General features: G+C 35.5%; 1 protein-coding gene across 1 annotated transcript in view; it reads right to left on the bottom strand.

The window, feature by feature from the left end:
• Nucleotides 1–27889, bottom strand: part of SCP2 (sterol carrier protein 2) — a 107487-nt gene that overhangs the window by 63749 nt on the left and 15849 nt on the right. The window contains exons 4-6 of the mRNA XM_019742794.2: nucleotides 25185–25316; nucleotides 23877–23941; nucleotides 10884–11010 (exon numbers count right to left, since the gene is read on the bottom strand). Coding sequence (XP_019598353.1) covers nucleotides 10884–11010; nucleotides 23877–23941; nucleotides 25185–25316 — 324 coding nt within the window. The remainder of the gene's footprint in view (nucleotides 1–10883; nucleotides 11011–23876; nucleotides 23942–25184; nucleotides 25317–27889) is intronic.

Genomic DNA, 27889 nt, shown 5'->3' with positions numbered 1-27889 from the left:
TCAATTCTAATTTTAAAAAGGGAATAAGGTAAATTCTATCTACACTGGTGATCTCACACCAGTAAGAGTGGTGATCAGGAGGCAGCCAATATGGGTTCACTAAGAACAAGCCACATCACATTAATATCTTTTTTTTATTGCATTGACTGGAAGATAAAATGAGATATGGTATCTGGATATCAACAAGATAACTAAATTTTTCAGGACATCTTTAGAGACAAGGTAAGAAGATATTGTAATGTGGGTTTCGGTTTTTTCTTTTGTTTATTGGGGGGTTGGTGTTACTAAAAATGTAAGGATTCTTCTGTCAAATAAGTTTAGATAAGACTGGGTCAAACAAAATTAAACAGATTTCTTTATGGCAAGACATTCAGAGACTTTAATATTGCATATGTATTATGACTGTCCAACAGGGGATTAAAGTATGAGCACTTCCCAACTTATCTGACCCATGTCAAGGAGCATCTTATGAGCTTAATGTCCCACAGAATACACACTGGGAAACGACAGGCACTGATTAATGCATTAACCTAGAGAAAAATCTGTAGTGCTAACTACCTCTAAACTCAGCCATGCTCTGGTTCATATTTCTACCAAAACTGGATTAGAAAATTAAAGCCACTCTCACCAAACCTGAAGCTAGGAGGGACTACTAAAATGTTGGATCCAAATAGTCTTCAAAAAAGTCTATCAATGGGATGAATCAAAATAGAATTGATTACATGCCTGGTTCTATTCTTGCCCCACCCCCTCCAAAAGAAATAACCTGGAAAAAGGAGCAACAACTATGAGAAAGACTCGGCAGTTCTGATCGATACAAGTTCAATGATTTAACAGTGTGATGTGACTACCGGGTAAGTTTATATGCATTCACAGGACAGCAATCAGTCTGTTGACAATGGGTCATGAAACAAGTCTAATGAGAAGTAGTTAAAGAGAAAAAGAGAAATTAAAATTAGGCACAGCGTCAGGCTGGCTTCAGATATTTGAAGGGCTATAAGGTGAAAGAGGCTCGTTCTGTGAGTCTCAGAAGACAGAAACAAGACCATGGATGGAAACCATATGGAGAGATTTGAGTTCAACATGAAAAAGAGCATTGTAACAATTGGAATCACCCAAAAAATGGAATGAATAGCCTCAGTTGGTGCCAAGTTCCTTGTCACAGAAGTACAAATGCTTTATTGTCGCCTGTTAGAAGATTTACAAGCAATTCATGCATGAGTTGGTAGGAAGGTGGGCAGCTTAATAATATAAAAGCACTTGAGGCAGTGTATGACATAAGAGATATTCAGTAAGTGTTAATGTGTTTTCTTAATTGTTTCTTACCATAGTATCCAATTAATCTATAAAAGATAACAACCCTCTGAAAAATATTCTGCCAGTCATTTGCCAAATATTTATTAAACTTGGGCACTGATGAAGAGCTTGTTGACTACTGATTCTGAACTGCCAACTCAGATTATTGGCTGTTTAAAAGATGTATTGGTATAAAAAGATTTCAATCTCCTTGAATCAAACTTTGAAGCCACAAAAATGTCCTGATTCTACAACAGAATGTAAGTCACTACAAACATTCTTATGTACTCATTTTTAGCACACAATCACAAACAATTTCAAATGACAATGTAAAATTCTATGAAATTCCACAATTCATTAAAAATCTATTGAATGAAGGATAACATTTCAACCAAAATACTGTACATTTATAGTTCAAATTTTAGACTAGAAACTGTCCAACTATTCTGAGAAATGTAAAATTTGAGAAAAAAGTTTAAAAATACACCAGACACAGGATGTCCAGGTAGCAGAGGATAATGAAGTCTGCCTAACCCTGTTTCTTTCCATAAGAACAAATAAAACTGCACAAAACCATACCCTCAGTATAACCGGACAATAGAACACCCAAAATTCTAAATTATCTGTAAGTGGAAAATAAATAAAAAAGAATAGGGGAAAAAATGACCAAATCCTACCTAGCAATTACTCATGGTTCAACAGCAAGCTTTTGGGGGAAACAAGGGCAGTCTGAAAAAACCTGTGCACGGCTGGCCCGGTAGTTCAGGTGGTTAGAGCTACATGCTCCTAACTCCCGAAGGCTGCTGGTTCGATTCCCACATGGGCCAGTGGGCTCTCAACCACAAGGTTACCAGTTCAATTCCTCAAGTCCTGCAAGGGATGGTGGGCTCCGCCCCCTGCAACGAAGATTGAACACGGCACCTTGAGCTGAGCTGCTGCTGAGCTGCCGCTGAGCTCCCGGATGGCTCAGTTGGATGGTTCAGTTGGTTGGAGCATGTCCTCTCAACCACAAGGTTGCCAGTTCAACTCCCGCAAGGGATGGTGGGCTGCGCCCCCTGCAATTAGCAATGGCAACTGGACCTGGAGCTGAGCTGTGCCCTCCACAACTAAGACTGAAAGGACAACTTGAAGCTGAACGGCACACTCCACAACTAAGATTGAAAGGACACAACTTGACTTGGAAAAAAAGTCCTGGAAGTACACACTGTTCCCCAATAAAGTCCTGTTCCCCTTCCCCAATAAAATCTTTAAAAAAAAAAAAAAGAACAAGAAAAACTGTGCAGATAAGAGGGGAGCTAGTGGCAGGCCTACATTTGCTCTAAAACTATCACCAGGAAGAGAAAAACTCCCCCCAAGTGTGAAAATATTGAAAAAATATTCCTATAGATCAAAGCATGACTACAGGGACGGGTCTGAAAAGTATAGGACCGTTGGGATGATTGGTTATCTTTGAAAAGCAATGCTTCTGGGAGGAAAAACAAAAAAGGCAAAAAGAAAGTGAAAAGTACCCTTTGGTAATTGGAGAGTGAAAGAGAAAAAAAGCGAAAGGAAATTTTTAAGGTCCTGAAAGGCAAAAAAAATAAATAAATCAGAGGACACATAACCCATCTTTCAAAATATCACTACAGAAACAGGACTTTAACTACACTGACATAAGAGGGCACCATAGACCTAGGATTCCCCCCAATCCAAAAACAACACTCGCATCACAATGCAATATAACTAGAAATTATTAATAAAATGAAAAAATTAAAAGTCCACCCAGAAATTTAAAAAATATTTCCATGAAACAACTCTTAAGTAAAAAAAAGGAAATACAAATGGAAATTACAAAACTTCTGAAAAAATAATGATACTGAAAACACTACATATACAAATCAACATGATACGTTTAAAGCAGTCATCAGGAAAACACTTACCAAGAATAAAAAAATGATAAAATATTATTCATCCCTAAAAAAGAGTGAGGTCCTGATACATGCTATGGACATGAATGAACTGTGAAAACATGCTAAGTGAAAGAAGCCAGTTCCCAAAGCCACATATGATATGATACCATTTAAATGAAATGTTCAGAATAGGCAAATCCATAAAAACAGAAGGCATATTAGTGGTTGCCAGGTGCCTGAGAGAAGAGAGTAATGGAGAGGACTTCTAGTGGGTCAGACATTTCCGTTTTGGGGTGGTGAAAATGTTCTGCAATTAGATCGTGGTAATGGCTGCACAACTCTGAGAATATATTTAGAAATCACTGAAAGGGTGAATTTTACAGTATGTGAATTATATCTCAATAAAGCTGTTATTTAAAAAAAGAAAATAAATTCCCTATTCAAAAATCTAGGAGGACAAGAAAGTAAACCAAAAGAAAGCACAGGAAAGATAAAAGCAGAAATTAATGGAATAAAGAATAGAAATAATTAATCAAAATCCTGTTAATTTGAAATATTTAATGAAACAATTACCTAATTTAATGAAGAAAAAAGGGTGAAAGCATAAATAAACAAAAACAAGAAATAACAAGAGGCAAATGCCACTGAAATAGAACAAAATTTTAAATTATAAAAGACTACTTTTCAGACATCTATACTAATAGATTTGAAAATCTAAATGAGATGGATAATTTCCTAAAGACTACCAAAACTGACTCTAATGGAGATAGAATGTTTAAATGTAAAGAAATATTATAGATAATTACCAAGCAACCCTCCACCCAAAAAAGAAACAGGCCCAGACAGTTTCACTGGGAATTCTATCAAACCTAAAAAGATAAAGTAGTCCCAATGCTCCATAAATTTAAAAGTGCATTAAAAGTGAAGAATGGCTTCCTATTTCTTTTTATGAAGAAAGTACAAAATTAACACCTAACATGATAAAGACATAAGAAAAAAAGAATATTATAAACCAATATTTCTTATGAATATTGATTTGAAAGTACTAAATAAAATAATAATGACAAAAATCTAAACCCACATTAAAAAAATCAATATATCAAGATCAAGTGGGATTCATTCCAGATATGCAAAATTGGTTCAACATCAAAAATCCATTAATAAAACACTCTATTAATAGAGCTAAGTGGAGCACATAATGCAATTAACTCCATAGATGCTGGAAAATCCTTTGACAAAATTCAATACCTATTCCTGAAAGTAATAAAAAACTCAAGAAAATCAAAACTGATACATATTTTTCTCAACACAATAAAGTAAATAAACACACACACACACACACACACACACACCCCTGAAGCCAGCATCCTACTTAATGGAATAATAATAACACCTCCCCCCATAACAGACTGTTGTGAGAATTGAATGAGATGTCATAGATATGGAAATTCATTCAGTCAACAAATGTTTATTGAGTATTTAAATATGCTAGGACTGTAGAAGAGAAGGGAAAAATTCATTCTTCTGGCTAGATTACCTGCCAAGCACTGTGCTAGGCTGGATATACTGAAGATAAACAAAACAAACATGATTCCTGCTTTCATGGAGTTTATAGACTAATAAGAAAGACAAAAATTAAACAAGAAAAACCATATGCAATAAATATGTAAATATCAATAGTACTAAGTGCTATGAAGGAAAGCAATAGGGAACTATCTATGAAAGAGAGTAACAGGAGGGATCTACTTCAATTTGAATGGCCAATGATCTTTTTTTGAAGATTAATTACAGAATACCTGCTTTGTGCCAGGCACTGTAGTAGGTAACAGTCAATGATCAAGGAATAAAATAAACAAAAATTAGCCGGTTGGCTCAGTGGTTACAGCGCAGTGCTCATAACACCAAGGTCGCTGATTCAATTCCCACATGGGACAGTGAGCTGCGCCATCCACAACTAGATCGAAAACAACGACTTGACATGGAGCTGATGGGTCCTGGAAAAACACACTGTTCCCCAATAAATAAAAAATTTTTAAAAATAAAATAAACAAAAATTAGTGTTCTTGTGGAACTTAGCTTCTGTTTGGAAGAGATGGTCAATAAAAAGAAAAAATACACATGCCAAATGTTGTAAGTGCTATATAAAATGACAAAGCAGGAGACAGAGGACAGGGAATTGTGGGAATGACAGTGATAAAAGAACAGAAGATAACATTTAAGCAATGATGGAAAAAAGGGAGCTAGCACTGATGATATCTTAGGGTAGAGCATTCTAGAAGTAGAAATAGCAAGGCTAAGCCGCTGCCTGAACTAGGAATGTGCCTACTGTGTTTGAGGAACAGAAAAAATAGTGTGGCTGGAACAGAGTGGTGAAAGAAAAAAATGAAAAGAGATGAGGTTGGAGAGCTAACGAGGGTGGGGGATCACATCATGTAGAAGCTTGTAGGCCGTAAGAAGACCTATAGGTTTCAATTTGAATGTGATGAGAACACAATGGACAGTTTTGAGCAGAGGAGTGAAATGATCTAGCTTATACTTTAAAAGCATTGCTCTGACGGTAAAGCAAATTGACTATAGAGGCACACAAGCAGAAACAGAAAAACGAGTTAGGAGACTCCTATAATCCAAGTGAGAAATTATGGTTACTTACCACTATGCTGTACTCTTGAAACTAATATAAAATAATATTACATGTCAACTCTGATTGAAAAATTAAAAAGGGAGGAAAGATAAAGAATAAGAGGTTCAAAATTCCAGATTTAAAACAAATAAGTCTTGGGTATGTAATATACAGCATAGGGAATATAATCCATAATATTGTGATAGCATGGTACAATGTCAGATGGTTGCTGAAATGGGACTTATCATGGTGATCACTTCGTTAGCATAGAGAATATAATTAATAATGTGTTATTAACCCTGTATAGTGCTAGGTAGGTACTGTTCAATAACTATGATTGATGTACACCTGAAACTAATACAATACTGTAGGTATATTTTAATAAAAAATCTTTTAAAAAGAGAAATTATGGTAGCTTGCTTTATACTGGAAATGGCAGAAATGGTGAGAAATCGATATTCTGAGAAATGAGTGAAAATGTTTGCTGATATACTGAATATCAAGTATGAGTAGAATTAAGAATGACTCCAAGGTTTTTGGCCAAAGGTCCTAGAAAGATGGAGTTATTTATTAAATGGGGAAAACTTCAGGAAGAACCGATAGAGGAGAAAGTTCAAGGAAAGAACTAGGACTTCAGTTTTAGACTGTTTAAATTCCAGATGCCCATTAGACATCCAAGTGGAGATCTTTTTGTAAAGCATTGGAGACATAAGATTTTTTTAAGACTTAAAGGACAAGATGAAGCTGACCTTGAAAGAACGGAGTAAAGATCACTGTAGCCAAAGGGAATATGAGACTGAGGCAAGGAATAGTTTGGCTTACTGAACACCCTGAAAGGAGGCCAGTGTGAGCTTACGTACAGCGAGACAACAGGAATGAAAACAAGAAATAATTTTTCAAAATAGTCTCATTGTTATATAGTAACAGATAATGAATACATATTTTGGGACCTGAATGTTATGGACTGTGTCCCCCTAAAAATTCCTATGTTGAAGCCATAACACCCAAGATGATGGTACTTGAAGATGTGGTTTTGAGAGGTAATTAGGGTAGATGAGGTCATGAGAATGAAGTCCTTAAATGAAGAGGAAGAAAAAGATATCTGTCTGTCTCTCTCTCACCCCCCCAAACCCCACAAAAGAAGAGTTCACATGAGTGCACAGTGAGATGGCAGCTGCATATAAACTGAGAAGAGGTCTCAGAATAAAACCTACCTTACACCTTGATCCAAAACTTCCCAGCCTTTAGAACTGTGAGAAATAAATTTCTGTTGTTTGAGCCACCCAGTCTATGGTATATTATTATGGCAGCCCAAGCAGACTAATATACTGGAAGTGGAATTACACTGAACAAAATTGTAAAATATGGGAACAACTTTGGAACCAGCAGGTGGGTTTTAAGGAAACTGCAAGTGAAAGCCTAAAATGTCTTAAAGAAACTATTAGTAGAAGCCTCGAGGTCCTTTGAGGATGCTGCAGGTAAGGGTTTGCAAAAAGATAAAACCTTACTAAGAAGGGGAGGAAAGAAGATCCTTGTTACAATAGTAGCAGAAATGTTAGTAACGTTATTACTGCAGTTATGTGGAAATTAGATAATAACCAAAATACTGAAGTTGCCACATGGCTTCTTCTTGCTGTTTACAGAAAAATTCTATATAGCTATATTGAGGAAAGGACTGGTAAGCAAAAATGATTCAGGACTTGATGGTTTTGAAAATTTTCAGCCTCTCAAGGTAAAAGATGCTAAAACTAAGAAATGGCCTTTGAGCAAAGATCAAATCCATGGCACTGCCGGGAAAACATGGTCCAAAGATGAAGCCAAGGAAATGACAAATCTTTTGTTAAGATTTCAGAAAGAACAAAGGTGATACCTCAGAGCACAGTTCAGACAGGAAAAAACCCTGTAAAAAGGAGAAGGCTGTGCCTCACAAATCCTCTCAATCTAACAAAGGGCTTCCAGGAAACTTAAGAATGTTATTCCTAGGCCATCTCAAAAGAAATCCCAGGTAGAGAAGTGATTACCTCAAAGAGACTTGCAGGTGTACCTTTCTGTCTAATGGAGTTATCCAAAAAGATTCACAGGAGACCCACAAAATTCTTAAGATAAAAATAATCTACAGGGGCGGGCCCGGTGGCTCAGGCGGTTAGAGCTCCATGCTCCTAACTCTGAAGGCTGCCGGTTCGATTCCCACATGGACCAGTGGGCTCTCAACCACAAAGCTGCCAGATCAATTCCTCGAGTCCCACAAGGGATAGTGGGCCCCGCCCCCTGCAACTAAGATTGAACACAACACATTGAGCTGAGCCACCTTCCAGAAGGCTCAGTTGGTTGGAGTGCGTCCTCTCAACCACAACAAGGTTGATAGTTCAATTCCTCAAGTCCCACAAGGGATGGTGGGCAGCGCCCCCTGCAACTAAGATTGAACACGACACCTTGAGCTGAGCTGCCGCTGCACTCCCAGATGGCTCAGTTGGTTGGAGCGCATCCTCTCAACCACAAGGTTGCCAGTTTGATCCCTCGAGTCCCGCAAGGGATGGTGGGCTGCGCCCCCTGCAACTAGCAACGGCAACTGGATCTGGAGCTGAACTGCGCCCTCCACAACTAAGACTGAAAAGACAACAACTTGAAGCTGAATGGCACCCTCCACAACTAAGATTGAAAGGACAACAACTTGACTTGGAAAAAAAAGTCCTGGAAGTACACACTGTTCCCCCAATAAAGTCCTGTTCCAATTCCCCAATAAAATCTTAATAATAATAATAATAATAATAATCTACAGAAAGCATTCTTGTGTGCCAGCATTCCATTTTTGACATGGGAGATGGTTTAGGTCAGAGCTGTGAACTTTGTTAGACTTCACAAAGTTACATGTTTATGTTTTGTGTACTTTTGTGTATTGAGTTATATAACAATAGATGTTTTAGATTTTTTATAAAAATTCTGCGTTCACCTCACTGACTTGATTCTTTAAATTTCCTAGCAGGTCACAACTCATAGTTTGAAAAATTCTGATTTAAGTTAAGAGTTATGGTAATGAAATGAAATGGAAGGAAGAAACAGTTTGGAGGTAGAATTGCTACTACACTATAGGACTAGAGTTGTCAAAGATGACTCATGTTTCTGCTTTGAACATCTGAATGTATGTGCTACTTCAGGAAAACTAGAAGAGGAACAAGTTTATGATGATGGGAGAACAGAATTAAGAGTCTGCATTTGAACATGTTACATTTGAGAAGCCTGTTAAGTACAAAAGCAGAGATGCCAAGATACCAACTGGATACATAAGTATAGAGGACATCAACTGTCTATCCTAAGTTTGTCCCCCACTCCCCACAAGTGTATTACCTTGTTTTCTTTTCTTCATAGTACTAATAATTGCCTGAAATTATCTTAGTTTTTTATGTGTTATAGTCTCTCCCCTACTAGAAATTTAAGCAAACACCTCATAGCTCATCTGCTTATTTATTCCTTGTGAATGAATGCATTAATATCTCTAATTCTTTCTCCCTCCTGAATGTCCTTTGCTCTCTGACTTTGCAGTTTCCAACCACAAAAGAAGTGGAGTATATTTCCCTATTCCTTGATTCCAAGTTTGCCATGTGACTTGCTTTGGCCAACAACTTAAGTCTCAAAAGGCCTTGCATGTTGCAGATTACTCTCTTGTGCTTCTGCTTTCACCATGAAAAAGATATGCCACGGTTGGCCCTCTGGTCCCGAGAGGGGGAAGAGACACATAAGCTAGTCAAAATAAGACTAGAACAGAGTCTCCAACCAACCTACAGTCATGATTAACCCAGACAAGAAGAGCTGAGCTCAGCTTAGATCAGCTGATTCCTAGTCAATCTACAAACTTGTGAATTATAATAATAAATAATTTTTTGAAATCACTGAGTTTTTGAGTGGCTTACTGCACAGCAATAAGTGACTGATAGACTGCTATATTCCAGCGCCTAGAACAGTGCGTGGAATATAATGAGAGTTCAATAATGTTTTAAATGAATTATTTAGTTGAAAAAGAAATGAATAAAGAATAGCCAAAGAGGTAAGAAAAACCAGGAGAATGAGGTGTCACAGAGGCCAAGAAAAGAGAATGTTTCAAGAGAGTGATCAAAAGTGATGAATGCAGCTGAGGTCTATTAGGACTGAGAAGTATGTCCTGGATATGGCAACATGGTGATCAATGGTAGCCTTGAGAAAGCAGGGAAGCCAGACTGGAATGGACTGAGTTAAAAATGGTAAGAAATAGTTACAAGGAAGAAAATTTCTATAGCCAAAGACTGGCAGTGCTTCTATATGATCCCACCATTCTTCCTTGATGATTTTTTTCCTTTCTGATTACTTGATTTTGACTATCAAACTCAGGATACTTTTCCTATAGAGAATGGGAATGCTGAACTTTCAGCATGAAAATTTTCTTTCTTATATCACAGTATACAATAAGGCACTGGTTCAGGGTCATACAATGAAAAATACAAATCCTGTCTGCACTATCCCATGCTTTAAATGGTTAAGGAAGGCTAATCATTGACTATCAGTCAAAAAACTAGCATGTTTACCTACAAAATAAAAATCAACCATGAAATTTAAATCTCATAAAACCCTATGGAATAACAGATGATGATATACTAAGTATTAAGAATAAAATTTGACTATATAAACCTAATACTAAGAATAACATTTACATTAAGAATAAAATTTGACTATATAAACCTATTACCAAGAACAAGCTTTAAGTCTCATTATCATATTCAGAATTAATGAACAATTTATTGTCCATGATTAAAGAAAATAAGATTTATGTTATTTTTCCTATTTCAATTTCTGGTTTTGGAGCATTCCAGTACTTCCCATATCATATCTTATATATAAATACTTTCTCTACAACTAAATTCTGAAGAAACAGATTGCTTCTTCAACTTAATGCAAAAACTATTTTATATCTTATATATCCTGGCATTCTAAATAACATTTATTATTTAGTTCTTTAATAAATACCTGTTATTTCTCATTACCTGTTATTTCACATCACAAGTATATAACTACCAATGAGCCTTAAAGTTTTTTTTTTTTTGGCATACCATATTTTTCCATGTGCTCTCTTCCGGCGTACCCAAACATCTGAGCAGCAATTGGTTGAGGAGACAATTCATACTTATTGGTCAGGACCTCAAGATGTTTATCAATTGGATTGGTCCGATTTAAAGACTAAAAGAAAGGAAAAAAAAATTTAATAAGCATTTGACATGATATTGTTTCTTTCAACTATTACTGTGCTACTGAGACATTTGCTTATTCTAAGTGCAATGTAAACAAAAAATGGACAATGTGAATAAAATCATTCAGGAAATGTGTTGCACAAAAACATGGCAAGGAAAACAATCAAATGACCAAACAGGTATGATTCTTTCAAGAAATATTTGTCAATGTATGTGCCAATACTACTCAAAGTGAATAAAACAGATGAAGTCTCTGCTCATCTGGCATTTACATTTGATGGGGGGAGAGGATGGGAAGTGACAAGGACAAAAATAAATAAAAATGTAAATAATAATGCTATAAATAATAAATCCAAGACTCAGAGAGAGAGAGAGACAACAAATAAATAAAATCAGAAATGAAAAGGAAGTTACGACTGATACAAAGTAATAGAAAAGATCATGAGACTGCTATGAACAATTACACACCAACAAACGGGACAATGTAGAATAAATGGATAAATGCCTACAAACATACAATCTTCCAAGACTAAACTATGAAGAAATAGTAAATCTGAATAGACCATTTACCAGCAAGGAGATTGAGTCAGGAATAATAATAATAATAATAATAATAATAATAATAATAAACTCCCAGCAAACAGAAGTCCGGAACCAGATGGCTTCACAGGTGAATTCTACCAAATATTCAAAGATTTAATACCTATCATTCTCAAACTCTTCCAAAAAAATTGAAGAACTAAATGCAGAAACATATAAAAAGGATGATACACCATGACCAAGCGAGATTTATTCCCGGACTGCAAGGTTGGTGTCATATCTGAAAATCAATTAATATAACACACCATGTCAATAAAATAAAGGACAAACACCACACAATCATCTCAATAGACACAGAAAAGCACTGGACAAAATTCAAAACACATTTATGATTAAAAAAAAAACCACTCAAAATACTAGGAAAAAAGGGAACTTCCTCAACCTAATAAAAGGCATCTACCAAAAACCCACAGGTAATATCATATGTAATGGCAAAAGACTGAATGCTTCCCCCATAAAATCAGAAAGAAGACAAAGATGTCTACTCTCACCACTTCAATTCAACATTGTACTGCAAGTTCTAGCCAGGGTAATTAGGCAACAAAATAAATAAAAGCCAACTAGGTTAGAAAGAAGAAAGTAAAACCATCTCTATTTGCAGATGGCATGATCTTGCATATGGAAAATCCTAAGGAATCCAATAAAAACTATAAGATAATAAGTGAGTTCATCAAGGTTACAGGAAACAAGATCAATATATAAAAATTAAATACAGGGACGGCCCAGTGGCTCAGGCAGTTAGAGCTCCATGCTCGTAACTCCGAAGGCTGCCGGTTCGATTCCCACATGGGCCAGTGGGCTCTCAACCACAAGGTTGTCAGTTCAATTCCTCGAGTCCCGCAAGGGATGGTGGGCAGCGCCCCCTGCAACTAAGATTGAACACGGCACCTTGAGCTGAGCTGTTGCTGAGCTCCCAGATGGCTCAGTTGGTTGGAGTGCGTCCTCTCAACCACAAGGTTGCCGGTTCGACTCGCACAAGGGATCGTGGGCTGTGCCCCCTGCAACTAGCAATGGCAACTGGACCTGGAGCTGAGCTGCGCCCTCCACAACTAAGACAGAAAGGACAACAACTTGACTTGAAAAAAAGGCCTGGAAGTACACACTGTTCCCCAATAAAGTCCTGTTCCCTTCCCCAATAAAATCTTTTAAAAAAAAAGCTAAATACATTTCTACACACTTGCCAAGAACAACTCAAAATGAAATTAAGAAAATTATTACATTTACAAAAGCATCAAAAATAATAAAATACCTAGGAATTAAATTTAATAAAAGAAGGGTAAGATAATCTCATAATTCACAGTGAAAAACTGAAGCCCTTTGCTGTACATTCAGGAACATGACAGGGCTGTCCCCTCACCTCTGTGTTTCAACATAGTGTTGGAAGTCCTCAGAGCAAGCAGACAAGAGAAAGAAATAAAAGGCATCCAAACTGGGAATGAAGAAGTTAAACTGTCATTCTTTGCAGATGACATGATGCTATATATAGAAAACCCTAAAGATTCCACCAAAAAGTTATTAGAAACAATCAACGAATACAATAAAGTTGCTGGCTACGAAGTCGATGTACCAAAAGTCCATTGCCTTCCTATATACTAACAATGAAATCTCAGAAAAAGAAATAAAAAAAGCAATTCCTTTTGCAATTGCAGCAAAAAGAATAAAATACCTAGGAATAAACTTAACCAAGAATGTGAAAGACCTATATGCTGAAAGCTATAAGACATTTTTAAAAGAAACTGAAGAAGACACAAAGAAATGGAAAAACATTCTGTGCTCATGGATTGGAAGAATTAACATAGTTAAAATGGCCATATTACCCAAAGTTATATACAGATTTAATGCCATCCCCATCAAAATCTCAATGGCAGTCTTTAAAGAAATAGAACAAAAAAATCATCAGATTTGTTTGGAACCACAAAAGACACCGACTAGCCAAAGCAATCTTAAGAAAAAAGAACAATGCTGGAGGTATCACACTCCCTGACTTTAGCTTGTACTACAGGGCAACAATAATCAAAATAGCATGGTATTAACAGAAAAACAGACACATAGACCAATGGAACAGAATTGAGAACCCAGAAATAAAACCACATAAATATGGACAGATAATTTTTGACAAAGAAGCAAAAAACATACAACGGAGAAAAGACAGCCTCTTCAATAAATGGTGCTGGCAGAATTGGATAGCCACGTGCAAAAGAATGAAACTGGACTGCTATCTGTCACCATGTACCAAAATTAATTCAAAATGGATCAAAGACTTAAGCATAAGACCTGAACAATAAACTGCATAGAAGACAACATAGGTACTAAACTTATGGACCTTGGGTTCAAAGAGCATTTCATGAATTTGACTCCAAAGGCAAGGGAAGTAAAAGCTAAAATAAATGAATGGGACTATATGAAACATAAAAGCTTCTGCACAGCAAAAGAAACCATCGACAAAATAAAGAGGCAACCAACTGAATGGGAAAAGATTTTTGCAAACAGTGCCTCCCATAAGGGGCTAATATCCAAAATATACAAGGAACTCATGCAACTCAACAACAAAAAAACAAACAACCCAATTGAAAAATGGGCAGAGGATCTGAAGAGACATTTCTCCAAAGAGGACTTATAGACATATAGACATATGAGGCAAATAGACATATGAAAAAATGTTCAACATCACTAACCATCAGAGAAATGCAAATAAAAACCACAATGAGATATCACTTCACCCCAGTTAGAATGGCTATCATCAACAAGACAAATAGTAAAAAGTGTTGGAGAGGCTGTGGAGAAAAAGGAACCCTCATACACTGTGAGTGGGAATGCAGACTGGTGCAGCCGCTTTGGAAGGCAGTGTGGAGGGTCATCAAAAAACTATGAATAGAATTACCATATGACCCAGCAATACCTCTCTTGGGTATCTACCCAAAAAATCTGAAAACATTTATACATAAAGACAATGTTCACTGCAGCTTTATTTACGGTGGCCAAGACATGGAAACAACCAAAATGTCCTTTGATAGATGAATGGATAAAGAAGTTGTGGTATATATACACAATGGAATACTATTCAGTGGTAAGAAAAGATGAAATAGGACCATTTGTGACAATATGGATGGATCTTGAGATTATAATGCTAAGCGAAATAAGTCAGACAGAAAAAAGCAGAGAACCATATGATTTCAATGATATGTGGTACATGAACCAAAAACAAGACAAACAAATGAGAAACAAAAGAAGCGTAAAACTTATACTCAGAAAACTAAGGACATTGTTAAAAGACACATTAAAAGATCTAATTTAAATAAATGGAAGGACATTCCATGCTCATGAATAAAGCCTTCAAATTGTTCAAACGGCAGTGCTCCTCAAATTGATATACAGATTCAATATAATCCCTATCAGAATCCCCACTGGATTCTTTGCAAATACTGATAAGCTGATCCTAAAACTCATATGAAAACTCAAGGGACACAGAACAGCCAAAAGAATCTTGAAAAAGAACTTATAGGACTTTTACTTTCTGATTTCAAAACTTACTAAAAAACAACAGTAACCAAAACAGTGTGGTATTGGCATAACGATATATAGCCAATGGAATGAAATTGAGAGTACAGAAATAAACTCTCCCAATTACATTAAATTTATTTTCAACAAGGGTGCCAAGAAAAGTCAATGGGGGATGGGAGGATAGTCTTTTCAATAAATGGTGCTGGGACAACTGGACATATACATGCAAAAGAATGAAGTTGAACTCCTTACACCATATAAAAATATTAATTCAAAATGTAACAAAGACTTAAATGAAACAGCTAAAACGATAGAATTATTACAAGAAAACACAACAGTAAATTTTTAAGACCTTGGATTTGGCAATGGTTTCTTAGATATGACACCAAAAGCAGAAGCAACAACAACAACAAAAAATAGGTAAATTGAACTTCATTAAAATTAAAAACTTTTGTGTCTCAAAGGACACTGTTAAGAAAATGAAAAGACAAGTGACTAAATGGGAGAAAATATTTGCAAATCATCTAATAAGGGACTTGTATCTAGAATATATAAAGAACTCTTACAACTTAATAATAAAAAGACAACCTAATTTAAAAATGGGCAAAGGATCTTAATAGACATTTCTCCAAAGAAGACAAACAAACGACTGTTAAATGCATAAAGAATACTGAATATCATTAGCCATCATAGAAATGCAAATAAAACCACAAGGAGATACCACTTCACACCCACTAGGACATCTATAATAAAAAAGACAGACAATAAAGAGTGTTGACAAGATGTGGCAAAATTGGAACCTTCATTGCTATGGACTGAATTGTTTCTCCCCAAAATTCATATGTTGAATCTCTAACCTCAATGTTACTGTATTTGGAGATACGGCTTTTAGGAGGTAATAAAGGTTAAATGAGGTTATAATGGTGTGGTCCTAATCCTTAGGATTGATGGCCTTATTAAAATAGAAAGCTCTCTCTCTCTCTCTCTCTCTCTCTCTCTCTCTCTCTCTCTCTCTCTCTCTCTTTCACTCTCTCTCTCCCCCTCTTCCCTTCCCACCCCCAAAATGTACTGACCAAGGAAAAGGTCACGTGAAGACTCAGGGAAAAGGAGGGAGGCCATTTGCAGGCTAGGAAGGGAGCCCTCACCAGGAATCAAATTGGCTGATATCTTAATCTTGGACTTTCCAGCCTTCAGAACTGCGAGAAGTAAATTTCTGGTGTTCAAGTCATTTAGTCTATGATATTTTGTTATGGTAGCCCAAGCAGACTAATATACTCATACATCACTGGCAGGACTGTAAAATGGTGTGGCAATTAGGAAAAGCTTGGCAGTTCAAAATGTTAAAACAAAGAGTTATCATTTGATCCAGCAATTCCACTCCTAGGTAGGAAAACATATCCCCATATAAAATCTTGGATACAAATGTTCATAGCAGCATTAACAAAAGACAAGATATGGAAGCAACTTAAATGTCCATCAATTGATGAATGGATAAACAAAACATGATATAATCATACAATGGGGTATTATTTGGTAATAAAAAAGAATGTTGTAGGGATATATGCCACAACATAGAACTTTAACTAAGTGAAAGAAGCCAGACACAAAAGACCATAACAGAGTATGATTCCATTTACGTGAAAAATCCAAAATAGAAAAATCCGTAAGACAGAAAGTAGATTAGTGGTTACATAGGCCTGGGTTGGGGGTAGACAGAAAAGGGGAAGGACTACTAATATGTTTAGGGTTTCTTTTTAGGATGTTGAAAAGTCTAAAATTAGACTGTAGTCATAGTTGCACAACTCTGTGAATATACTAAAAATCACTGATTTGTACACTTTAAATGGGTGAATTTTAAGGTGTGTGAAATCAACCAGAAGTGCCGACATCAGGAACCATATCAGTATCACCTTATAAGAACAGAAGCCTTTAAGTCCCTTTCTTAGCTACACTCAGGTCTGAACAGAAAAACTTTACATGCAAACTACATATGTAATTATAAGTTGTCAAAAAGCAACATTACAAAAGAACAAGAAACAGGCAGAATTAATTTGAATATAATTAACCCAGTATGTCCGAAATATTATGATTTCAACATAAAGAAATATAAAAATTATTGAGACATTTTACATTCTTTTTGCATACTAAATCTTTAAAATCCAGTGTATACTTTATGCTTACAACACATATCAACTTGGATGCTAAATTTCAATCAGAAATATTTGTTCTATATGTAGACTTCATAAAATCTGCAGTTGTTAAGAGTAGATTCATATCCCCAGATTATTCTAAATATACTTAAAAGATTTCCAGTAACTGAACTGAGTTATTACTTTAACTTTAATTAAAATAAATAAAATTTAAAACAGTTCCTTAATTTTATTAACAACATTTTAAGAGCTCAATAGCTAAATGTGGCTAATGGCTACTTGCCATTTAGGAGGTCTGGCAATTAAGTTCACAAACTCATCCTAGAAAAAGTGCTCCATACCTCATTGTTGAATATCACTATAGTCACCTTCGAAGTACTCCCCTTGGGAAGCTATGCACAGACACCTGCACCTAGTCCACCCTTAAGACAATTTTGGAACTCTTTTTCTAGAATGGCCATAAGAGCTGTCATCATATTACCCTTGATGTCCTGAATGTCATCAAAATGTCTTCCTTCCAATATTTCCTTTATCTTCAGGTAAAGAAAGAAGTCATTGGGGGCCAGATCAGGTGAGTAGGGAGGGTGTTCCAATACAGTTATTTGTTTATTGGCTAAAAACTCCCCCACAGACAGTGCTGTGTGAGCTGGTGCATTGTCGTGATGCAAGAGCCATGAATTGTTGGCGAAAAGTTCACATCATCTAACTTTTTCATGCAGCCTTTTCAGCACTTCCAAATAGTAAATTTGGTTAACTGTCCAGTTGGTACAAATTCATAATGAATAATCCCTCTGATATCAAAACAAGGTTAGCAACATTGTTTCAACTCTTGATTTGGACTGACGGAGCTATTTTAGTTGTGGAGAATTGGCTGACTTCCTTTGTGCATTTTGATGCTTTGTTTCAGGGTCCTATTGGTACACCCATGTTTCATCACCAGTGATAACGCGGCCCAAAACATCACCTTGCCTCTCGCAAACTTCGACTCTCCTTTGCTTTTGTTCATCGGTAAGCTCCTTTGGGACCATTTTTGCACACACCTTTCTCATGTCAAGATTTTCAGTTAACATTTCCTAATTGTTTCTCTATCAATGTTTACTTGGTCTGCTGTGCTTCTCACAGTCAGCCAACGATTCTGACGCACAATTCGACAAATTTTTGCACTGTTTTCATCAGTTCTGCTCGTTACTGGTTTCCCTAAACTCTTCATCAATGACTCGTTCTCTCCCCTCAGAAAAACGTTTAATCCATTTGTACACTGCCATTTTCTTCATGGCATTGTCCCCATAAACTTGGACTAGTATGTCCCTGATTTCACATCCATTCATGCCAAGTTTAACTAGAAATTCAATGTTTATTCATTGCTCTAATTCAAGCTCAGACATTCTCGCGACGGCACATAGACACACGCAACAACAATAATGAACAACACTCAGCAAGACACCGCCACACATAGACACAAACACAGCTGTGAGACACTGATATACCAACGTTATGAAACCTTACCGAGCTGTTTGTACAGTGCTGCCAATGTAAGCGCACAGTGGCAAGTTCGCAAACTTAGTTGTCACACCCCATAACGTTTGTTTGTTATGAAGAGCATTCCCAGTGGAACAAGTATTCTTCTTAGTTCAAAGTAATAATTCTCCCTTATATAAGAAGAAATTATTATTTTTGTTTCTAGCATACCCATAAAAAGGGAAAAAGTTAAGACACATGATCTGGAGGGAAATACATAGGAAATACAAATCAGAAACCAAAACTTAACAGCACAGCAGGAGTGAGAAGTCAAGGCCTCTGCTATAGAGACCCATCTAGGGGCCATAAACAGAAACAGCAAGCTATTTTGTTATATTCAAATAGATTTTTCAATCACCTAATTTTTACATAATAGAAATACAAAATCGTATTCAATAAATTCAACTACAAATTGCTATAAGTTAAAAAATGAATAAGGAAGAGAAGAAAAAGAACAAGAAAAAAATAAAGGAGAACTGCAGATGCTGATGGGATTAGTGTGGTGGTTAAATGTCCAAAAAAAAGGAAGTGATGTCAGAGAGATAAAAAGGAGGATAAGACAAAGTATGAAAGAGAAAGGGGGAAAGAAGAAACTCACAGTGGAAGAAAAGGAAGAAAGAGATAGGTTCTCCAGGTATAGCAAAAAGTTTATATTTGGATTAAAAGATCTAGTCTTAGTTATATCACTACCATGTTTACCCGAAAATAAAACCTAGCCGGACAATCAGCTCTAATGCATCTTTTGGAGCAAAAATTAATATAAGACCCAGTATATTATATTGTATTATATATTGTGTTATATTACATATTATATTATATATATTATATCATATCATATTATATTATATTATACCCAGCCTTATATTATAGTAAAATAAGACCAGGTCTTATATTAATTTTTGCTCCAAAAGACGCATTAGAGCTGATTGTCCGGCTAGGTCTTATTTTCGGGGAAACTACTAATTGGGTACTATGTCGCTGGGTAATTCACTCTGGGCTTCATGGATTCTCTTTACCTGTAAAATATCTTTAGGGCCACTTCTAGCAAAAACATTGTCTAACTGCTCATCTGCTCTAGAATCTATCCCAGAGAAGTAATAGCTTGAGTAAGTAAAGATACATACAAGAATGTTGAGTGCAGCACTGTTGAGCAAAATGGACATTTTGGGGAAGACCAAATTTCAAGAACCTTTTGGCATGGACTAAATGTCTCTGTGGACATTTTCGACAGGACCAAAATGTCCGCTAATCTAGTCATTCCAACTTCCTTAACTTGGTTCACGATGTTTTCTCCCACACCTAGAAAGATCTCATCTTCCCTACTGTTAATTATCCTTTTTACTATACAATAATTTTATAATTATAATTATCCTTATTTATTATACAATAATTCTATATAATTATTGTCCCTTAATTATCTTTAAGACTCAATCTAACTTCTACCACTTTCTTAAAATGGTCTCTAAGGGAGAAAAGGAAACAGCTCTTGTTGATTTGATATCTATTATGTGGTAGACACTCTTATGATTACTAAGATATACTATCACACTATTTAACTTAATTTGGGGTAGAGGTTCTTTAATGTTTGAATTGAGAAAATGGAATCAGATTGAGCTCAGGAGTTAGATAACAGTATAATCTCAGATAAACAGGCTAAAAGTTATTTTCAACTCATTTTCAATGATTCTATTTTTATATTGTAGGGCCTTCTACAGGAAAATCTGAATTTACCAGAGAGATCAATTCCTAGGTATTCATGTTTTAAACAGTCATTAAATATATAATTTAAGAACCAATTCCCCTCAGGCAGGGGAGGTGTATATATATCAGAAACTAACTACTTGACACTGGAAGAACAAAATTAAAAAGTAGAATCCATTATCAAATGATTATTACTAAAATGAAGATTACTTTAAAAATAAAGAAAATAGTATTAAATTAAAACACAACTCTTTAAAATCATGTCAATAACCAAATTCAAAGGTCTTTAGTCTTTAAGTTGTCAAAAATTGCTTAAAAATTGCTTCAATTTGCTTTAAAATTTGTAACTGTTTTTTTACAAACAGAATGCAAAATTATTTCTAAAGCTGACATGAACCCAAAACTCAAAACAAATATCTATAACCTTCTGTTCTAGTAACAGTCTTCATACAAAGAAGATACTAATACTCAACCCACTATTCTATTTTTGTTTTAATCATAAAACTCCTTTTGGCATGACAAATGGAGCAGATCTGATAGATAAAGAGTGGGTTGCTTTGCTAATTCCTTTAGGATGGGCAAGCAGAACAAACCTGGTAGATGAATTTCAGAATTTCATTAGAAGGCGCTAGTTCCCTTCCTCAGACAAATTCCCTTCTTCAAACAGCAGCCCTTCCCCAAGCAGGCAAGGGAAGGTATAAAGTAAGAGCTTTTGCCTCAGTCGTGGGGCACCCCCCATTTGGGACCCCCTCCTGCTCAGGAGCTGCAACCTCTTCTCCTGCCTCTAATAAGTTTAAAAAACAAGAAAATTAGCAGCCATTATCTCTTCAAATAATGCCTATGCCCTACAAAAGAGCCAGAAAACAATTAACAAAATAGTAATAAGTACATGTCTACCAATAATTACTTTAAATGTAAATGGGCTAAATTCTCCAATCAAAAGACACAAATGGATAAAAAAAGTAACACCCATCCAAATGCTACCTACAAGAGATTCACTTCAGACATAAGGACACACACTGATTGAAAATGAAGAGATAGAAAAAGATACTCCATGAAAATGGAAACCAAATGAAAGCTGGGTGACTATACTTATATCTGACAAAATAGACTTCAAAACAAAGACTTGTATTAAAAGGCAAAGAAGGTCATTATACAATGATAAAGGGGTCACTCCAACAAAAGGATATAACATTTGTAAATATTTTTGTGCACCCAAGATCATCTAAATATATAAAGCAACATTAACAGACAAGGGAGAAACAGACAGCAATACAATAATAGTAGAGGACTTTAATACCCCATTTGCATCAATGAATAGATTATTCAGACAGAAAATCAATAAGGAAACATTGGCCTTGAGTGACACATTAGACCAGACAGACTTAACAGACATATACAGAATATCCCATCCAAAAGCAACAAAATACACATTCTTCTCAAGTGCACAGGGACCACTCCCCTAGACAGATCATGTGTTAAGCCACAAAACAAGTCTTAATAAATTTAAGAAGACTGAAATCATATCAAGCAACTTTTCCAACCACAATAGTATAAAACTAGAAATCAATTACAAGAAGAAAACTGGAAAATTCACAAATGTTGTATGTGGAGATTAACATGTTACCAAACAACCAATGGGTCAAAGAAGAAATCAAAAATCAAAAAAATACCTTAAGATAAATGAAAATGCAAATACAAAATTACCAAAACTTGTGGGATGCAGCAAAAGAAGTTCTAAGAGGGAAGTTCATAGCAATAAACACCTACATTAAGAAACAAGAATGATCTCAAACAATCTAATTTTACACCTCAAGGACTAGAAAAAAAGAATAAACCAAGCTCAAAGTTAGTGAAAGGAAGGAATTAACAAAAATCAGACTGGAAATAAATAAAACACACACTAAAAAATAAAAAAGACTGATGAAATTAAGAACTGTTGTTGTTTTTTTAAATAAACAAAATGCCTATGTCTTATTTTCTCTCCCACCACTTCTCCATTAATTCCAATTAAACATTTATTATACCTTAGCACACTATCTTCCATAGACCTTAACTTCCTGCCAATTTTCCATCTTCTTTCTCTCTATAGTATATTCTAAGTAATTACTTTAATCTAGTCCAACTTCACTAATTCTCTTTAGTCATGTATAATATCTGCTAGCTTTTGAATTTTCAATTACTTCATTTTTCTTTTCTAAAAATTCTGTTTTTTTCATGTCCATAATGTTTCTTTTTGCAGTTTCCTATACCCTTAAGATATTTCCAAGCTTGTCTTTGATTTCTTTAAATATAGTAACCATATCTAAATCGGTGTCCAATAAATCCAGTTTTTGACGTCTTCAAAGATCACTTTTTACTTTCCTCTCTCCTGGTTCTCAATTATGGTGCCTTGTCTCTTTAATGCTTGGTTTTCTTTGACTGCATCTCCTTGAAAACTTATTTTAAGAGTTCTCAAAGTCCAGAAGGAAAATGCTTTCCTCCAAAAGAAAATTTACATTTGCTTCTGTTAAGAGCCTAGGTTACTACCATTCTGGAACCAATTTAGACTCAATTCATGGTTTGAGGTTTCTTTGACCACCAGGTAATTAGAATTATCCCTATAATTTCATGAAAGTGGGGAAAATAGCATGTAGGAGAGGGGGGAAGTTTTACTTTGAGTTCACCCTTACTTAAAGAGTTTATGCCTACAAGGTCCCAGTTTAATGAAGGCAGTTAATATTAAGCTTGACTCTGGGAGGACATGAGCTTTGACTACTTTCCTCTTCATTCTGTAGGGCCATCAAACTGAAGCTCACAGCTTCCTCATCAGCAAAGGCCTTCAAGGCAAAAGCACTTTCAAATGCAGATCTCAATTGTCTGGTATTCACCTGCAATTCTTCTCTCTTGTTATCTCTGATGCTTTTTGGATATTTTGTTTATATTCTATTCAAATGTTCTGGTTGTCATCAATAGGAAAACTGGTTCAAATAACTTGGCTTGCCATTACCAGAAACAGAAATCCCACATGTTATTAATTCTCTTCAATTTGTTGAATGGAATTAATTTTTGAATGAATGCATAAATGACTTTCAAATTAAACAGATAAGCCAACCTCAAATTCAATAACCTGACCTCTCTGAACATTAGTTTCATCATTTGCAAAATAAGGAAGTTGCACAAAATTATCTCTCTCCCTCTCTACCTGTTCTAAAATACCAGGAACATTGATTATGCCTGTACATATATAATCTCACCTTTCAACTTTTGGCTTATACCAGCTCATTTAATAACTGCAAAATTATGTTCTATGTTCCTATTAATAGGCACGACTTATGGTAGTCTTATGGGCAAAGTTTTCTCATAGTGTCATGACAACTCCAAAATAACAGTAAATGAGACTCACTGTTACTCCAAGGGATCCCCTCTCCATCTTCTCAAACCCAAGAGCCAAGACACAATTTGCCATACCTTGAAATAAAATGTAATTATTCTGAAAAATTAAGTTTCCAGACACCCAACAAAATACCACCAAATACTTCAATTTAAATAAGTAGGTTAATTTATATAAAATGGAAAAATATAATCCTATAAAATTTTTAATAAGTAAAAAATTAAATTCTCATATGCTTCTAGATAAGTGGAAAACTCAAGAAGGTATTTAATTCTTTCTTTGATCCTCAATGTTAGTAAAACTTTTGATTAATGTGGAAATACGTTTCAGTGAAGAACAAATACAAATAATTTTGAATTTTAAAACATTAAATAAAATAAATTTATTTTTAAAAGGATCCTGATTAAAATCTCAACAGAATTATTTTTGGAGGGAGGGAGTGCCTAAGAAAATGACATTAAAGTTCAACTGAATAGCAAAACAAGACAAAATTGCCAAAATTTTTCTTTAAAAAAAAAAGAAAGAAAAATAATAAGATGGGGAGGGGGACACGGGACACTAGCACTATGAACCAGTAAGACATTATAAAGTTCCAACAATTAAAACACTGAGTAGTGCAGCAAAAATTAACAATCAATCAGTAAAAAAGAATAGAGGGCCTAATAAAAGACCCTACAATATTTGGAAATATAAAATATGATATATACTCAAGAGAACTGAAAACATATAGTCACACAAAAAAACAAAAAACCTGTACACAAATGTTTATAGTAGCATTAATCATAATCGCAAAAAAATGAAAACAACCCAATGTCCATCAGCTAATCCATGGATAAACAAAATGTGGTACATCCATACAATGGAATCTTATTTGGCCACAAAAAGAAATGAAATACTGAGAACATGCCACAACATGGATGACCTATGAAAATATAATGCTAAGTGAAAGCCACAAAAGGCTATATACTATATGATTCCATTTATATAATGTTCAGAATAGGTAAATCCATGGAGACAGAAAGTAGATTAGTAGTTGCCAGGAATTGAATGACTGTTAATGGGTACAGGGTTTCTTTATGGTGTGATGAAAATTTTTCAAAATTAAACAGTGGTTGCATAAATCTGTGAATATACTAAAAAACACTGAATTGTAAACTTTAAAGGGGTGAATTTTATGGTATATAAATCACATCTCATAAAGATTTTTTTTAAAAGAAATACATTATAAAACCATCCCTCTGATGATCGTGGAGAAATGATAAAGGGGGGGCAATAACGCCACATCTACTTAAGTACACTAGACTAATAAGCACTACTCACCACCCTGAATTATCTGCCGGGCCATAAACAAAGCAGTAGAACCAGTAGAACAGTTATTGTTAACATTGATTATAGGAATTCCAGTCAGTCCCAAACTGTGATAGATAGCCCTCTGCCCACAGGTAGAGTCACCTGTATAGAAAAAGAAATATAATTTTTAATTTATGCAGCATGGGATTTATGGACCTGCAACACAACATAATATTGCATTATGGGTTTTTCAGTATTATGTTTTTGCTTAGTATACAACATGGACAGAATGATAAATACACCATTAACATCTTACTCAGAAGCAGTTTTAGCATTAAGCGTCATTTATTCTGCAAATAAAAAATTCTCAAAACGCAGAATACACGTATATGTGCACTTTCTTTACACAATACAGAGGTAGGAAAGTAGAAAAATGACCAAGTAACGGCAAACAATTCAATCTGGTTACGGCTACATGATAAAGGAAGCAATATTTCATTTATACTGTTAGATATAAATCTTTTAAAATGTACCAGTTGTTGAAAAGGCCATGATTTTCTCTTCATATGAGGTGTGATCAAACGATACGATGAAGTTTAAATTAAAAAAAGTTTATTACAGTAAAAGACACATTGCCATTAATCCCCCTCAAAACACTCCCTCTGGGTTCAAACACACTTATCCCCTTATTCTTGCCACTTTCTGAAGCAGTTCTGGAAGTCCTCTTTCATGTCTTTAGTTGCACTGTCATGGCTGCCTCGATGTCCTGAATTGATTCAAAACGTTTACTTTCATGGTCATTTTGACTTTGGGGAAGAGCCAGGAGTTGCACGGTGCCAGATCTGGTGAATAAGGTGGATGAGGACTCACTATAATGTTTTTGTTTGACAGAAATTGCCATACCAGAAGTGATGTGTGACATGGAGCATTGTCATGAGGGAGGATGAAACCATTGGCCCATTTCTCAGGCCGTTTTCTATGTACATCGTTTCTTAAATGCTCTAATAAGCCCTTATAATATTCAGAGTTCACCATAGTGTTCCTGGGTACAAACTCAGTTCGCACAAATCCTTCAAAGTCAAAAAATACAATTAACATCACCTTGATGTTACAAGTGGATCTTGATTGACGCACTTTTTTCCCACTGGGTGATTTCCATTGAGAACTATGAACCCTGGTCTCAGAATCATAACCATGGACCCAAGTTTCATCTACTGTGATGACATGTCTTAAAAAGCTGGAATCTGAAGCTGCACGATCTCACACAACTCCAACGAAACTGATAAATGCTGTTGCTTTTGTTTGGCAGTCAAAAAGCATGGAATAAATTTAGCACTCACTCGCCTCATTCCAATCTGTTGTTAAAATGCTTTGAAATGGAAACATAAGATATGTTCAGATCCTCAGAAATTTCCCTAATAATCAATTGCCTGTTTGATCGAATCATTTCACTTACTCTTTCAACATTCTCTTGGGGTTTTGATGTTGAAGGATGTCCCAATCGCTCCTCATCTTTAATCAATTCACAACCATTACGAAATTGCTCGAACCACTTGTAAACTATCTTCTTGGTCACTGCAGTATCACCATGAACTAATTTTAACATTTCATTGTGTTTCTTTAACACTTTTTTGCAGTTTGCAACAAAATTTCATGTTAATGCATTGTTCGTGATCCCTGATTTATGGCACACTTCAAAACACACCCCTCAACCATAGGTCACACCTGACTGACTGCACCGAAAAAGTTGAAACTTGTCACACACTATTATTAAGGTTCATCGTGCCACTTCCTGGATTGAAGATCCCTGCCTTTCCACTGGCTGGCACTTAGAGCAGCATTCACCGTAGTTTTTGATCACTCATATTAAGTTTCCAGAACTTAAAAAAGTTTAAAAGATCCTGAGCGCCAGGGTATTCCAGAAAAATAGTGATCCAAGTAGAATACACATTTGACTCCCTTTCCCAAGTAACATGGCCACCAAGGCAGATATCTTGGAGCAGTATAATGGGAAAATCTGGAGGTATAGACTCTCCAGGAATCTTCAGGGAAAAACAGTAAGGTTCAGGACCTCTTTTTCAATAAATACAATGCATCTCTTTTCCCGTTGAGAATTCTCTTGACATCTTGAAATCTCAAGGAAATAATCACAGATATACACAAAGATTCATCTACAGTAATGCTAACTACAGTCTTTTATAATAACTAGAAATCAGAAATAATTTAAAATGTCCAAGAAAAGGATATCATTACTACTACTAAATAAACTGCAGTAAATCCTCACGATTAGAATATTACACAATCATTAAAAATACTGGGAACATTCTAAATGGCCATTAAAAGGGGGTAGATTAAATAAATTATGATATTATTGATTATATTCCCCAAGCTGTCTTTCATATCCCCGTGGCAATCTTGTGGTTACCAATTTCTGCTTTCTAATCCCCTCACTTTCTCCCTCATCCCCACCCCCTCACATCTAGCATCACTTAGTTTTTTCTCTATATCTCTGAGACTGTTTCTGATTAGTTTGCTCATTTATTCTATTCTTTAGATTCCACATATGAGATCATATGGTATTTGTCTTTCTCCATCTGACTTATTTCACTTAGCATAATGTTCTCTAGGTCCATCCATATCGTTGCAAATGGTAAGATTTCATTCTTCTTTATGGTCGAGTAGTACTCCATTGTATAAATGTACCACAGTTTCTTAATCCAGTCATCTACCTATGG

This window comes from Rhinolophus sinicus, linkage group LG06 (genome assembly GCF_036562045.2).
Source record: "Rhinolophus sinicus isolate RSC01 linkage group LG06, ASM3656204v1, whole genome shotgun sequence".
Lineage (NCBI taxonomy): Eukaryota > Metazoa > Chordata > Mammalia > Chiroptera > Rhinolophidae > Rhinolophus > Rhinolophus sinicus.
The sequence above is the reverse complement of the archived record's forward strand: the minus strand, read 5'-3'. Positions and strand labels throughout refer to the sequence as shown.